At 31.3% G+C, this 17,348-nt stretch overlaps 4 protein-coding genes across 5 annotated transcripts in view; all 4 read right to left on the bottom strand.

Annotated features, from left to right (window-relative positions):
• LOC126773142 (bumetanide-sensitive sodium-(potassium)-chloride cotransporter) overlaps nucleotides 1-1,043 on the bottom strand; it is a 35,962-nt gene extending 34,919 nt beyond the window's left edge. The window contains exon 1 of one of the 2 annotated variants that reach the window (XM_050493773.1): nucleotides 849-1,043. The gene's annotated coding sequence lies outside the window, so the exon portion shown is untranslated. The remainder of the gene's footprint in view (nucleotides 1-848) is intronic. The other variant, XM_050493776.1, reaches the window with a different exon arrangement.
• Nucleotides 1-17,348, bottom strand: part of LOC126773154 (probable 39S ribosomal protein L23, mitochondrial) — a 176,580-nt gene that overhangs the window by 99,255 nt on the left and 59,977 nt on the right. The window lies entirely within an intron of this gene.
• Nucleotides 10,574-12,432, bottom strand: LOC126773155 (40S ribosomal protein S15). The gene is made up of 4 exons (XM_050493792.1): nucleotides 12,334-12,432; nucleotides 12,088-12,173; nucleotides 11,766-11,988; nucleotides 10,574-10,768 (listed from the first exon to the last, which is right to left on the bottom strand). The coding sequence occupies exons 1-4, from the start codon at nucleotides 12,340-12,342 to the stop codon at nucleotides 10,643-10,645; spliced, it is 444 nt and encodes a 147-aa protein (XP_050349749.1). The 5' UTR covers nucleotides 12,343-12,432; the 3' UTR covers nucleotides 10,574-10,642.
• On the bottom strand, nucleotides 14,963-16,331 carry LOC126773153 (tRNA-uridine aminocarboxypropyltransferase 2). The gene is made up of 2 exons (XM_050493789.1): nucleotides 15,796-16,331; nucleotides 14,963-15,726 (listed from the first exon to the last, which is right to left on the bottom strand). The coding sequence occupies exons 1-2, from the start codon at nucleotides 15,876-15,878 to the stop codon at nucleotides 15,069-15,071; spliced, it is 741 nt and encodes a 246-aa protein (XP_050349746.1). The 5' UTR covers nucleotides 15,879-16,331; the 3' UTR covers nucleotides 14,963-15,068.

Raw genomic sequence — 17,348 nt, 5'->3', positions numbered from 1 at the left:
CCCACATAGACATATCGGGTATTGCTATCTTAGACACAGAAGGATGACTAATTTGACTTCTTGGAAACTTGTTTAAAATGTACCTATCTATTTTTCGGCAGTGTTTTAATTTTAAATATCTGTGAATTAAAATATACAATTTTGTAATTTACTAATAAACTCCTAATATAATAATAGAATAGTTATAAGTGGCCAAGTGTGCTTAGCCGTTATCATTGATCTTTCTAGACGGGATAGGGTATTACTCAATCATATAATCGAACAATGCTAGATAGACTAAGCACCGCTGTCATAAATAAATACTTAAATTATTAAAATAACATTTACTTTTATCTTATTGTATCAAAATTTACAGATTGATGAATTATTATTATTGATGAATTTAATTCACTTAAATTCATCAATTATTATAGCAATGAAAACAAATAAGTGTTAAATATATAAGAACATTCGTCGTTATCGTTATGATTTAAATTATCGTTTAAAACGTAAATTTTACAACAACTAAACTATGATTTTTAATCATGCTTCGCCGAGGTACTAATATACCAATCAAAATATTTTTCTGTTAACCTTTTTATTAAATCATCGACATTATAATTTATTTATAAATAAGTATCCTGATAGAAACGGCTACACAAAGTAAAATTTAATAATTTTTTTAAGTAACCTCCTTAAGTAAAAATAAAGTAATTTTTGTTATATTTCATATATATTATAATAAATATTTTATTTACGAGAAATGGTTATGTATTTGTTATGTGATCATAAGATTAGATTTATTGTGATAAATGCACAAAACATAAAAATGAATGTGGTATAAATATGTACTGATAATCACAACGTACCTGTCTGCTTTTATTGTGTATTAAAGTTTATTTCCATGCGATAATAACAATATAACTAATTTCACATTTTCACTGGAACACTGTATAACAATGGTTTTAAAATTCACAAATTGAAATAAATTTAATTTTTAATGTTTTTTTACAATATTGTTTACTGGTACATTATATTATAGTTATATTATCGTTACGAGATTTATTATTCCGCAAAAAAAAAACCGCGTGCGAACGACAGCACAGCCGACGCGGTATAGTCGCGAAGCCTCCGTGCCAGCTCCTTTTAAACGAGAAGCTCCCTTAGCTCATACAAACGATACTTTTTAATTACTTCAATTATTCAATCTAGTTAGGACGAGATTTCTTCCAGTTTCAGTGATGGTATTCGATGGACGTCACCCGAACTTCACAACCATATCTAAACGGATATCGTTTATTTTTAGTCAGTGAATTATTTACATAGGAACAAGGCGAAATGAATTTCACGAAACACTCGCATACCAATAAATGCGGGTAAGCCGCAAATAATACGCGGGGGCTATCTTTGATTTGTAGCAGAAATATTCTGGATGAAAACTGCGCTTTCTCGATCCGATTATTTGTTACATTATTGTTATTATTAGATATAACAATGCGATCAATATTAATGTTTGTATTTGGATAGAGTTTTACCCAAATTACGACAAGAACGCGTTATCTCTTATATATCTTGAAGATATGGTACCTATCCCGAAATTTTGATGCCATCACTACAATTTACAATTGGCATATGCATATATCACTGTTTATAATTTATAACAAAACTGATTATGTCTTATATCTTATGCTTATATATTCAGAAGTAATTAGAACTACACTGAAAGGAATCACACTGCACACTGAAAAAGCTAACAAAATAGTTTAAAATCTAATAATAATTCACGACAGTCTTTTTTTTTTTTAAAAGACCTAGTGCCTCATATATTTGTCCCTACTATTATGATGATGAGCCGAGATATTCCAGTGGCTTGAACATGTAACGGAAGATTGCAAGTTGAAGTCCGGGCAAGCACCATTGAATCGTTGTGCTTCAGTGCTCAGTGATGAAGGAAAACATCAAAAATAGTATTGTATACAACATTTAAAAGCAAATTATTCGTTTCCTTGAGTAAGACAAGGTAAAGAATATCCAAATGTCGTTACTTCGTGTACAGATAAGAGACTATTGGTGTTTGTTTATACTTTGGCTAATTTAGAAAATTTAAATAAACATAAGTCATCAAAACTTCGCAAGGTTATTTTCATTTAAAATAAATTTGTTTATAAAGAGATAATGAACTATAAAAAAATATGTTTTTTCTATAAGATTAATTGAAGTTGGTAGTTGAAGTGTGAAAGTAGAAAAAAATTAATGAAGAGGAAGAATGTCCACCAATAAGAAACTGCGAACAACCATCCAATGGAATTGTTATGACCTCTACATAGAAGAAGCTATAGAAGTTTTTTTTTATATATTTTTACAAACAGAAACACTTATTTTCATCCCTTTGTGGATAGCAAATTTTCAATAATACGTTTTTATTTCAGGGAATAATTCTCTACCAATGCACATCGAATTGCTAAAAAAAATCCTTAATGTAATATTATATTTGTTTTTGGTCACAGATTTTTATGTATAGTGTAAATATGTAAATAAAAAAGTCTCTTCTTCGTAGCAAACCTTTACTTAACACGTGTATTTACCAAAAAAAAAACTGTGTATATGGAAAAAATGTTGAAAAAATTCCTAATATTCATATATATTATTTAAAAAGTAAGATAATGCTCTATTATATTAATTATCTGCATTATATCTGTCAAATGTATTCAACAGATAAAATTTTCATTGAATAAATACCTACGCTGCACTTTTTAATATAGTAACTGCTAAAAAATAGATTGGTTAAGAATATTTATATTTTTAAAATATCTATCAATTATTGCATATCATTCTTTATAACATACATAGTTATTTAAAATTATTTTTCGGTTTATTTAAAACAATTGATTTTCAAATTTAAAACCAATGGAAAATATTGAATATATATTAAATATGGTATTTGAAACATTTTTCAAAATTCGTAAATTCTTACTAATAACAACCATTATCTATAACAATGAAATTCATATTGTACCTTTATCATTACTAAGATTTAATGTGAAAATGAGTTTGTTTATTGGTTTGTTACGCTTTTACTCCTTAACTACGCTAGCGACTAGCGAATTACGCTAGCGAATCTGTTGCCAAATGTTAGTCCACAATAAACAACGTGATTAATTATTAATATTATTAAATACCTTGGAGAAATATAAAAAGAAAAAGTTTAACCTTTTTATTGTTACCCGTTTTGGCTCCAAGTGGACGACGTAGAAGATGACGCCAATATAAATTTATATACAAATTTAAAACTGGACATAACGGATTTATTACTGTGTATATTATACATATATCATTATTTAAGTGTGTACCTACTTCTTATTTTTGGCGTAGTCTTTCACTTCGTTACTTACTAATTTAAAATGATTATTTTTTAGGCATGTATATACATGCCTGCAAAATTAATCTATACCTACCTATACCTCTACATATGTATATCTACAACAGATCAGGCTTTGAATCCATCTGTATTTCTCTTTAGTTAGCTATGTTAGATTAAGATTTTAAGCTTAATACACTCAGAGTCGCACTGAATGCATTAGAAATTTCTCTGTAGCAGTCCGAAGTTTTGAAGCTGATTTTGTTTGCAGTTTTAATTATTGAGAAAATAGCGTACTTAAAAGAATCCTACATTATTATTACTGAATGATAAGCTACAGTTTCTCTAAAAATTACTTATTTTTATTAAATTTAAGTACTTAAACATTCGTATAAGTAAAAAAGCTCTATATGTTATACATGCTCTATGTAAGCAAAATCCTTATAAACAAAACCATTTTTTTGTATCATTAGTATTAAAGAAACATTCATAAATAACATTACAACAATCACCTACGTCATGAAATTTACAAAATACATTTTTAATGCGAATTAATGTTATGATCTTAATAATTTGTTTAAAGAGATTCTATTATTTTAGTTTGAAATGTCACATAATCCATGAAATTTGGATGTTGATTCATGGAGGAGATTTTAGGTAATCTTTACTGATGGAAGAGTCAAAGTCCTAAATAATCCTAAACCGTAATTAAGGGTATACTATTTGGAGAAATTTGAGTTGGGATGAAAAAAAGTTTTATAAAAAAACAGTATCAGATAACATAAGATACTTCACAAGAATATTAATAGAAAAACGAATACTTCACAGTTGTTATGATTTTTTTTGTTATATATATAAGTTATTAAATTTAAAATCATTAGGTATGTTTTTGACATTTTGTCTCTTAATAATATATTAGCATCATTTTGCTTCGTGTTTGTCGTCAACAGAATTAATTAAGACTTATGACTTTAATAATTTTGCAAGATCATTTCGCACAAATGGCGTGTTGATGAAGTCAGTCAGAAACCGCCGTCATCTAGAAATTAATACACAATATACACATATAGCCTTTTGAATAATACTAGTGTATGCCTCCCTAAGCCAGAAGACGCTAGACAAAAGTTTTCGTCTCATGTTTCAAATTGTACTTACCATGACGTCATGCCCTATTTAATTTCTTAATAAACTTATAAAATACTGTACCTAATAAAAAAAATAACATTTGTTTAAAATTCAGTATTTTTACTTTATTTGATAAAAACACATAGTTAATTTAGACTTGTTTAATGTTTTTCTTAGTCTCAAAAACTATTCCCGCTTTTTTTCTTATATTCAAATTGAATGAATTTATAATATACATTTACTCAACACTCAATGAAAAAACAATTTGATACGACTGTACCAACTTAAATTAAAGCACATCCCGTATGCTCTTAAAAATACATGTTAGAAATTTATAATAAACCTTATTTGGTAATAAACCTTATTTAGTAAAAACCTTAGGTGGGTAAACCTTATTTTTTCGCTTTAACAAATTGTCTGTATTGATTATCTAGACAACTTTCATTATATTATTAGCTACTTCATTTTATTTATTATATGATTACAAATTCAGTCAAAACAGTTCAAGCAATTCAATCAGTTCAATTACAATTAGTACCTATCCATCCTCACTTCTTCCAGATTTATTTCATTTCGTTTCATATGGCAATAAAAAACAAATGAAATCTATACATACATACATACATACATATACATACAAATCTGTACCTACTTCCAACATAATATAGTCTTAGCATACAAGACTTTATAAAAAATAAATTAATATGATATTATAATAAGTGATTATTAATTTTTTTTTAAATCTCGTCACAATCATTAGATAACCTTGAAAAATTCTTACAGCCAGTTGAAAAATGTTAGTTACTCAGGCGTTGATTTCAGCAAATAGTCAATGTTTGCTAGTAATTGGTAAGTCTTTATAAGGAGACGTTAGGATGTAAAAGGGTTGAATCGCAAACAAACATTTTATGGCGTCGCCGAGGTCGGTAAGCGTCGGATCACAGCGGCAGCCACCGGTTACAACTCGCAAAACGAACCAAGCTCGTTTACAAAGACAATGGTATGCACTCTTATTAACCCGCCTATTATGATTACGCACTGCGTTCTCATTATTCGTGACTCTGTAATTGGTACTTAATTATGATCCATTAACAAAAAAACTAATAATCCTTCTCATTTTAAATCAATTTAAATGTGTCACTTGTAAGCGAATACTTTTATATTTGTAGTTTAAATGTATATTTAAAAATTATTAAAAAAAGTGATAAACTACTTTTTTATTTATACTCTGTTTAGATTGATTATATATATACATATATAATGATTACTTCGGAGGAGTAGGATATTTTCAAGAAAGTTCTCCATAAACAGCATCTTGTATGACTGCTTATTTAAAATTTCAGGTTATTTAAGAACGGAACGGCCGTTCAGTCGTGCTAAAAAATACATATATTTAAAAGAAAAAAATGTATTTGAGTTTAAATTAAAAAAATAATCGACGGAATCGACAAAAAAAATCGGATTCCAAAAAAATTGTTTTATTTTATATTGCGATTTGCAGGAAAAACACCTACATAGCTCAATTTAAAACCTTTTCTAAATACAAATATTGAGACATATAGCAAGAATCGTTAACGAGATATATGAAATAAGTTTATATATATACAAGAATTTCTCATATATATATATATATATATATTGTTACGTTAGATTTTGTGTTCAGGTGTATATTATTTTTGATGTCGGAAAAAATCGTGCCGAGTGGGAGCTTTACTGCCATGCGCAACGTAAGACAATATAGTTATGTTTTACGATATAAACGTTTTATGCAGACCGGATATAATTCCCGAGAGCAGCAGGGACGGAGAAGCTAGTATCACACATAAAGGTCTAGGCAAATATAGGCATGAACGTGATGTTACCAAAGAAGTGTAATTGAAATTCATTATTTAGTAATGAATTCGGAAGATAGTGCAGTAATAGAATAATGATGACGGTGACGAAGATTTTCCATTAATTTTATTTATCCGATGACCCTGGAGAAAAGGCAGTTATAATACCTAAATATTTATACGAAATATGTAGGTAAACATTACATTCTGTTACAAATAACTTGTTTTATTTACAATTAATAAACAAGCTCAAATAAATTTCATCACACAAAGTAGGTACAATATGTTTTATTTGTTTAACATAATTTTAACAATGAGTTTAATCATAAATTAGTATAATTAAAAAAAATGTTTTGCCGTCTATATAACTATCAATAACTGTTCGTAAAATATAGGGCCGTGAACAAGTACGACGGAGGCCTCGCGTACCCGTTTCAGACGACCCTGATGAGAACAGCATCCGGAATGGCCTCGCGCCACCACTTTTTCGCCTCCTGAGGAGAGCTATGGCCGTGAGCGGAGCACGGGAATGGAGGAGCAACGGATGCGCTTGAGAAAACTATCCTACAGCTTTTTCACTCTGTGTCAAGGTCGCCATTGCACGGATTTTAGTGGATAAGAATCCCACAAAATGTGGTAACTTTTGATGCCATGTGAAAACTAAAACTTGTGCGCTATAATATGTCCCGCTGTAATGATTAGCCTACCTAGAGAATGACCTCTGTAACCAAAATCGGCCAGAAAGATATCACGCGTTTTGATTTACCTGCGCATTGTTTTTTGCAATTTAACTTATTTCTCTTATTTATTTGCGTAACTTAATTTAACAACACCATAACAATTACTCTCAATGCATAAACAATACAAGATAATTTATTCATTGAAGATATTTTTTCTTTTTGTCTGAAAAGCGAGTCATAACACAAGTAACTCTTGATATTTTATAATTATTTTTTATGAAATTGGAAAGCGGTCTTGTAGATGGGCACTTGATGGCAAACGGTGAGCCACCAACCTTGGAAATAAGATGTTATGTTCCTTGCACCTGTAAGTACAGTGCACAATGGCTCACTCACCCTTCAAACCAGAACACAACAATACCAAGTTTTGCTGGTATTGGTGGCTTGGGGGTAAAATGTCTAATGATGTAGGTGGTATGGGTAATTTCTTAAGTCACAGTTCTATTATTTTTGTTAATTATTATTTCGCATCGATGGGGAAAACTTGCCCCAGCTACAGTATCCCGCCACCTTGCCACTTTTCTCTTTGTTTTCTTAGGTATATGTCTACGGATTTTGTGTATGAGTGGTGGCTCATCGTACATTCGTCCCACATTATGAGACGGAACTTTTGAAAAAGGTGGTCCGTTATTTGTTTTCTTTATAATATTGGTAAATGGTCACCCCCGCCCATATACATTGGCACTATAAAACATCTTACATCGCGAATACGCCACCAACCTTGTCTAAATTGTCCCTTTTGCCTGTAGTTACACTTGCTCCATCACCCTTTAAGCCGGAACACAACAATACTAAATATTGCTGTTTATCGGTAGAATATGGGATAAACATAGTACATACGAATGGAACATAATCTTTGCTATAATTTTTCCTCTTGCGCGAGAATTTTAATTTTGCCGTGACTCCTAAGCTATTAATTTAAATTAATCCTTTTATAATTCCAGTTAGGCAACCGCGTCTTTTTATTGCCTTTCAATTGATTCAATTATTAGCAACTAATAGTTTCTATTAAACACAACAAATTGAATTACTGCTAAATATTTTTTGAAATATAGTTTAATATTTTACACAACTCGAGATGATTTATTTCACACAAACTATATAAATATAGTCTTTTCAAAGGTAGCGCTGCTAACAGAATTTAAATGGAATTAAGTTTTACTTATAGCATTAAATAATTAAATTCGTTTCAGAATAATGATATTATTTCTAAAGGATTTTATATTGAATATTGTCAAAGTAATTTTGTGTATTCTACCAAACCGCATTGGAGCAGCGTGGTGGAATAAGCTCCAAACCTTCTCCTCAAAAGGGAGAGGAGGCCTTAGCTTAGCAGTAGGACATTAACAGGCTGCTTTGAAAAGTAATTTAAACCCTTTAACAATAAATTAACACGAAAAAGGTCTTTAAAAGTTTCAAACAATCAAAACAGAGTCTACTATAAATTAAATATTGTCATCATTGCTTGAGAAATATTGGTCATTGATTTTGTTTTTTTTTTTCTTTCGATAGTTTTTTTGACGCTGAGCATATGATTATACTATCATTTCTCTGATTATACTGACAATAGTAAACACTCGAATCATAAATATATTGAATGTATGTATACTTGAACTGAAGACTGCCTCGTTGGTCTAGTGGCTTGATGTAGGGCCGCAGACCCGTAGGTCCTGGGTTCAATTCCCAGGTCTGGCCAATAAAAATTTATTGGGTTTTTCTGTCAGAAAATTCACAGTAGCAACCCGGAGTCTGGAAGTTGGAGATGTGTGCACTCCCGAGCCTCGAAAAGCACGTAAAGCCGTTGGTCCTGCGTCTGAACACTTTCCGGTCGTGTCGGATTGCCGTCCCATCGGATTATGAGAGTGTGCACCTGTGTTTACGCACACACTTGTGCACTATAATATCTCCTGCGCATTTGGCTAATCTCTCTTGAGATTGGCTGCCGTGGCCAAAATCGGTCTGGAGGACATTATTATTTTACTTGAATTAATTTACATGATTTATTAACTTATTTTTCAAGATTGCATTATTTTCACTTGCTACAATTCTGGTTTCTTGACTTTCCACCATATTGCGACGAATTATAAGTATAAAAAATAAGTCCCGTATATATTAAAACAATAACAAAAAAAATGTACGGTTGGGAAAGAAGAGACCCGGGGAGGAACGAAATCCTTTGCGATATTTCTTCTTGAGCGAATGGACTTCAGGAACAGCCTTACTACCACGGATACGTGCTGATGAGCACACCGTTCAATGGTGACATGCTCACACGCACATTTTCGTTATTTTGTTGGATTTGTTCGTCTGTTCTTTCTGCTCTATTATTACGCATGATTGATGCTTTATTAGTTCGACGGGCAAAATGGGCCCCCGTCCATCTTCCTGGCATTTTTCACTGTAACACACACATAGACCAAATTGTTGTATTTACTGATAAAAACGGTATGCCGATAATGTATTTGATCTTTTAAAATTTTACCAACCTTTTCAATATCATAAAACACGTTTATATTTCTTATCAATTAAATAAATCATTAAATATTTTGCAATTTTTAAATGTCAAAATGACGCGACGCTTTTTGTGAATGACGTGGACGAAAGTTCGATGAGGTTTACTATAAGTAATTATTTTGATATTGTTCATACAAAAATACTAAAATCGTGATAACAAAATGGGATGATCGGTAAGGAGGGTGAAAATTTGGGGTTATATGTGTTTTTTGATGCTAAATCAAAATAAAATACAAATAAAAAAAATGTCTAAAAAATAGGAAAAAAATCTCGATAGGGACACCCTTATTAGCTAGCGGTATGAAATATACTTTACAACCTATTTTCATACCTCCCAAATATAAATAGCAATTTTCATAAAAAATGGTCCAGCCGTTTCGGAGGAGTTCGACCACAAACACCGTGACACGAGATTTTTATATATTAGATTATGGTATAGTGCATAGTATGGCATATGAATTTCTGATTATTAAAACTAGAAAATGTTGTATGGATATTTAATTCATTAATAAGATAAATATTATCATTTACCTAAGAGTACTGAAAACCTTAATTGCTTTCCATTTAAGTTCTATTTTTAGAAAAGTAAATTTCGAAAAATCCCATATGCCATGTTTAATGGACATTCGTGAATGCATGTACATTTTGATATACACTTTACCCTATTAACTAATTGGTTACATCTAACCAAATCTAATTTACAAGCTTTTATTTTATTTTATAAGAAACACGAAAAAATAATCAATACTTAAAAAAGAAACCTAACAAAATAAGATACAGAACTACGGCTAGCAGATATTTAAATCTCTATTATATTCATTGTACTTAGGTAGCACAATGCTCCGTCTAAATTCTTTAAACTATCAAATTTTCGTTTTTAATAGTAAATAATATTTTCTGTTTATTTTTATAGCCTTGTAATTGAAAGTTTTATTCTGTACATATTTATTAACGATTATTAACTAACAATCATTTAGAACCTTTAGGAATGTTTTGCTTAAGGAATATTAATTAAAACCTCATACTTTCCACAAAAATACTTTATTGTATCATTGTGAAAATTTTGCACTTAACCTAAGTGGATGTTCTATCATCTACTTGAGTGGGATGAACCTGGAGCTGTGAGTAGCACCAATACCGGGTCTACCGTGCTTGACAGGCTTGTATGTGACAGAGAACTCACCAAGGTAGTGACCAATCATCTCAGGCTTGATTTCAACCTGAAACAAGAAATCAATTTTATAATAATATTTTTTTCAAAAAATGCAAAAAACCAAGAGAAATCTCTTAAAAGTAATTGCAACTCGTCAAATTACCTTTTACAAGTAACAGTACCTTTAACCATGAATTAGTATTTGTTTTTGTTGCAACTAGCTAACCATCTGTGCTTCACACGGATAGATCTTATTTGTTATAAAATGATATGGAGAAACTTTGTTTTAAGATATGAAGCAATTACGGAAAAGTGAGATTAGACAAGGCTAATATAAAGCAAAATTCACATATATCCTAAAGTATTGGAAAAAATCTCCAGCATAGCTACAACATAGCATAATTTTTGAGTATCCATGTATAGTATATATAGTAAAACATGTAGGTAAGATAATAGTATGCCCTAAGCCTAATCTGATATGGTAGAAATTTTATATAAACAACACCATTATGTACTCAAATAGGTAAAATTGTTTGTTTACCTTCGTACTTGTATGTTTATAGCAATGACACAATACATTAGAATCTTTTTAAGTTGAATATGGTAATTCAGCATTTCAATTAATTCTAAATGTGAGTCACTTATTAACAATTAGGAAAATATCTATCTGTTCTAAAAGCAGTAGCAAAACAACAAAGGAAAGCAATAGAAATTGAAGTAAAAGGTATTTCAATAAATGTTTTAATATTGAAGTCTCTGTTCTATTATATGATAGATTCAAAAGTTTTTGTGAATTGTGAATTAATTTATTGTTGGATAATCATGTTTAGAAAACTTCTTAATATAAGTTGAAAAATGTTTTTAAATTATTCATAAAATAACTTCAACAATTTTAAATTTGTTAAAAATATATTAAATTAAATAATTCTATTACTCAATATTTTGTTACTAGTACTGGTAATAACTATTCTATAAGTATAATTTCACTTAATGATAATGATTTACAGTTACCAGAGAATTTGCTTAATCAATTAGTAAAGAAACATGAGTTACTAAAGACATACCTGGTTGAAAGTCTTTCCATTGTAAATACCGACGATAGAACCAACCATCTCTGGAACAATAATCATATTGCGCAAGTGTGTTTTTACAATTTCTGGTTTTTCATTTGGAGGGGCTTCCTTCTTGGCACGACGGAGTTTCTTAACAAGTGCCATAGGCTTACGCTTAAGACCACGAGCAAATCGCCTCCGGGCTCGTGCATGCATCAATTCCATTAATTGCTCACTAAAAATGTAAATGATTTATATTAGGTTATGTTTCTCACCGCAAGTCTTTTTTGAAAGATGTCGGTAACGAATTGGTCAACTAAACAATGATTCTCACTTTGGCATATCAAGAAGCTGATCAAGATCAACACCTCGGAAGGTAAACTTCCTGAAGGTACGCTTCTTCTTCAGAGTTTCGTCGACCTGAAATTTGTAAACATATTTTGTAGTCACAAACAAAAAATAGCACCGAATATCGCGTACGATTTAGACACATTTTCATTCGTTAAGCTTCGTCTGAATATTAAATACAAGATGGGTGATGTAAAACTGGATTGATTATTTTTATAAAATCTTAACAAACCTCAGCCATGTTTTATATCCTTTGACAGATCAAAAAGAAAGAAACGATGAATATTTTTGCTGTCTGTTTGACTTTTGACAGCTCAAATACAGTATTGCTATATGAAAAAATTAAAAATGTCTTTAAAAAAAATTATTTTGATTTTTGTTTTATTTGCAAAAAGTAAGCTCTAACTACACTTCACTCCCTACACTCGCAAAATTTTCAGTTTTGTTTACAGTTTAAAGGTTTAATCTAGTGCTATCCACTCTTCGCGGGACTAAAGTTCGAAAGCGACCGACGTTCCACGGCTTTCGCGCCCCGAATGTAAAGTGAGCTTTATAAACCCAACTACTTTTGTATTGAAATTGAACATATTATCTTTTAAATTATAAGTTTTATATCCATACTTTTAACAACTATGAAAACAGTTTCTCACACTCATATTTATATACAGGGTTACAGGGTAATATGTCACGATCCTTTTAAAGGGTTATAGTTCAGGACAATCGCTATCAAATGACCCCCAAAATGCTTATGCAAAAGTGTATCGTTTTCGAGTTATTAATTTTTTAATATTTTTTTTATTTAAAGGATGTTTAAGATTCTAAAATTCAATAAAAAAAAATCAACGTATTTTCCCTATTTTTTTTTTGTATTTCTTGCTAGGGTACATCCTAGTTAATAATAACCAGTTATAAAACAAAAACAATCTTCAAGCATTTTTAAATTACAGATCCAAAACTGTACAACTTTTCGATTTTTAATTTTGATTCTTTAAGTTACTCGCAATTTTTTTGTAAAAATCACTATGGCTCTTATCGTGCGGATCATTTTAAAAACATCTGCGTTTCCTTAGCTATCCATCGGTACATAAAAAGTACAGTAACAATCATAAACTCAGAAGAAAATTAGATAACAAAGAGACCAGGTAGGAAATTCTAAGAAATGCTATTGTTAAGAAATTAAATCTGGATCAAAGACAAAAGGACCTCAATGCAAAGTAGTTAAAGATTATTTTTAATAGGGGTAATAGGTAAAAAAGGAGAGATAAACCAGAGCTGTTTGTGGAATACTATTATCAATTCCTTTGAATTTACCGTCATTTTTTCTAATTTCCTTTTATCTCATTTCTTTTAGGAATAAGAGTAATAAAACCTTGTACATAATACTCACTGTACTTGCACTGCTCGTATAGTGTGGACGCGCTTTAGTGAATATTGATCTCTTAAATTTTTGAAAACAACCGCTTCGTTTACTGGACTCTGTTTCTTACAACTTCGTGACTCGGCTAGCTAAAAGGAATTTGTGATTTGTGTTTATGATAACTTGGCGCGTAAAAAGGACTATTATGGCTGCAGAACAAAATTCTTCTCGTCGTCCGTACTCTAATGAGGAATACGCTGACATCTTATTTTGCTATGGATATTGTAACGGTGACGCCGCAACTGCTCGTCGTGAGTATAATCGTCGATTTCCGGATCGCCGGACACCTGACAATAGTGTCATTATTGGTGTGTATCGTCGAATTAGAGAAACTGGTCGCGTGCAAAGGAAACAATCTGATTCCGGACGCCCTCGTGTCCGTTCTCCAGATGAAGATGTAATTATTCGTCATTTTCTTTTTATGGACAGACGAGTCAAAGTTTGACAAAGATGGTATTACTAACTACCACAATATTCGATATTGGTCTCAAAAAGAACAGGGAAACCCTCACAAAAAGCGATTAAGCGGTTCCCAAAGACGTTTCTCGGTAAACGTCTGGATGGGGATTATCAATGATAATCTTATTGGGCCACATTTCCTACCTGATAACTTAAATGGTGAAAGTTATGAAAGCTTGCTTAGAGAAATCCTGCATGAGTTACTCGAAAATGTTTCGCTGAAACTTAGGCAGAGAATGATATTCCAGCATGATGGTTGCCCCGCACACTTTCGAATGTCCGTAAGACAGTGGCTAGACAGCAATTATCATAATAAGATGGATTGGCAGAGGAGGACCAATCCCATGGCCAGCGAGAAGTCCAGATTTGACTCCGAGGGACTATTATGTCTGGGGGCATATGAAAAGCCTGGTTTATGATGTTTCACCAGTACAAACAATTGAAGAACTCAAAACAAGAATCATGAATGCTGCAAATTCTATTCGACATAGCTTGAGTAGTGTTGTAGTAAAAAGTGAATTAAGAAAAAGAATGCGTATTTGTTTTACCCTGTAACCCTGTATATAACATACTCTAATGTTGTATTTGTTTTATTCCTTTTGATATAAAAGTTTCAAGACAAGGCTGCTGCTAATTTTATGACTAAAACAGACTATGCAGTAAATATAATTTTTTAACATTGTTAATTTGTTTTAGAAGTAATCATAATATTCTTTATTATGTGTGAAAAAAATCTGCATTTTATATAGCTCATTAAAAAACAGTTTAATATATTAATAAATATAAAACAAAGTTAAATCTATTCTAGTATAATTACTATTTCTAATCGGAAGAGTATGTTAAATTATATGTATGCAATTTTTTAAGCATTTTTGTAATATATAGTAAATTAAAAGGGGTATCATAAATAAAACAGAACATTTTTTAATACTATAGTAATTTAGCTATCAAATTTTACTATGAATTTATAATTATACATGTCTGAAAATAATCATGTGATTTAATAAAGTGTGTTGTATTCATAAAGACTGACTCAGAAGAATTTAAAATCATTTAAAATAAATAATTTTATACAATAATATTCTTATTTCTTAAATTTCATTTGTAGATTTTAATAATTTAGACAACCGTTTACCTATTAATTTAGGGTATGTATTTGTTTTAATTAAAAATTCTTTTGATTGATGTGTAACTGCACCATTATCTAATTGAAATTTACATAACATATGTAAAGGTTCCAGTAATTGTTCTCTGTATATTGAATCATTTTCCAATTGAGATAGAGCTTCAGCAGCTGTCTCCAGTGTACTTAAGCAACCTTGAGTTGGTTGTGTTCTTATAAGATAGTTACTTGTGCTTGTAGTAGTAAGTTTTACTTGTTTAATTATATGTAAAATAGGGCTAGATGCATATATGGCTTTAGCTTGCGGCCATGTTCCATCTATTAATAAAATATTATAAGAGGCAGCTTCATGTTTTAAGTCCTTAATATCAATGGCAGCTTTACTTGGGTATAAAAGCACTGTATTTGGATCTGTTAGAATATCTTCTAGGCATTCATGTCTAGGCTGAGGAAATTTTTTTCCTTTGAATATAAGGCACTTATTTTCTGCTAAGCCCAGTTGTAGCATAGGAGCAGTTCGAAGGCATCTTTTTTCTTCAGCTGGGTGTTGTAATAAAATAACCTTACTTTTAGGATTAAGGCGCTTTGGTGGCAGTGCTGAACACCAACATACAACTGAAGGTCTCCTAAAAAAATTAAATATAAGTATCATATTAAGCATAGCTCATTTTGACTTATAGATTTTGGAAACTCACTTGCAATTTTCACACAGCTCTCGCATCAAAGGCGGATCAGCTGGAATATTAGCTAAATCTTCCCATACTTCTAGCTCATCCATTACTTTACTGTTTTTCTAATTCCGAAAATATTAACAAATCGTATTTGTACACTTTATTCTCAAATTGTTTTATTCCTATTCATTCACTCTACTCATGGTAAAGTCAGTTTATGAATAAGTTTCACACTTTTGGTTTTATTACTTCTTTATTATTTGGTATTGATATATGAAAACCTATATGTTTAAGATTTCTTTTTAAGTTTATACACGTTACTGCTTCATGTGTTATTCAGAATTATTAATTTCTAAGGCCTTATTAATTGAATATATTTAATAAGCAACAGTATCATCGGATCTAAAATTATAAACCCTGTTTTGTTGAACTAATGTGTTTTGTTTACTGCCATTTTTTGCCAGTTTAATTCATAGTTGTAAATTATGGCTAAATACTTATTATATTTATTAAGTAAATAGCACTGGTGAATAGTTCGTAGCATTAACCTATCACCTACCTATACAGTAGAGACAGCGAAACTGTCGCTGTCAAATGTCATCGTGACAATAAGGTAATTATTGTTTGCCCTTTCAAAAATTGCACCTAGAGCCTCGTCTTCAGCTATTTTTTTCAAATTATTGAAATAAAATTTATAAAGTAGTAGGCCTACGTTATAAAATTCACGTTAAAAATGATAACATTAGTAAATTTCTCAACATAAATTTACGATAACTCAGTTGTAAAATCGTGTAGCTATCTTTTTTATGATTGGTGTGTATTACTGTATTTATTTCTACTTCAACTTGCCGAAATGGACAACGTCGTTATACTAGCGTCTTTTGCATTGTATTTGCAAAGTCAATTTAGAGGTGGTGCTAAATCGAAATCAATAATATCGAAGTTTTTTTATAATTTTTACCAGTGAATTTACACTACAATGAGAGTACCAGTACTCTCATTACTTCTGAATGTACTAGTCTCAGACTAGACTGATATCGAGGTTCAGTCTTTCTCTTCTTCTGTCTAGCGTTTTCCCGGCCTAGTAACGCCAGGGTCCGCTTAGTAACGCCAGGGTCCGCTTAGTAACGCCAGGGTCCGCTTAGTAACGCCAGGGTCCGCTTAGTAACGCCAGGGTCCGCTTAGTAACGCCAGGGTCCGCTTAGTAACGCCAGGGTCCGCTTAGTAACGCCAGGGTCCGCTTAGTAACGCCAGGGTCCGCTTAGTAACGCCAGGGTCCGCTTAGTAACGCCAGGGTCCGCTTAGTAACGCCAGGGTCCGCTTAGTAACGCCAGGGTCCGCTTAGTAACGCCAGGGTCCGCTTATAAGTTCAGTCTTCCTGTTAAGACTTAAGTAAAGCTCCAAAAAATAATAACATTATAGTTGGTCCTGGTTATTTTGTTATGTAAATTTGGTTAGTTTGCTAAATAAACGAGGAAGTGAAAATCTAAGCTTGAGTTGGCTTCGCCAATGTATTCTCTTTTATTCGTGTCCAAAAAACTGCTCCCGGCGCGAACGTTACGAGCGGCTAGGCGAAT

Source organism: Nymphalis io, chromosome 14, assembly GCF_905147045.1.
Source record: "Nymphalis io chromosome 14, ilAglIoxx1.1, whole genome shotgun sequence".
NCBI lineage: Eukaryota > Metazoa > Arthropoda > Insecta > Lepidoptera > Nymphalidae > Nymphalis > Nymphalis io.
The sequence above is the reverse complement of the archived record's forward strand: the minus strand, read 5'-3'. Positions and strand labels throughout refer to the sequence as shown.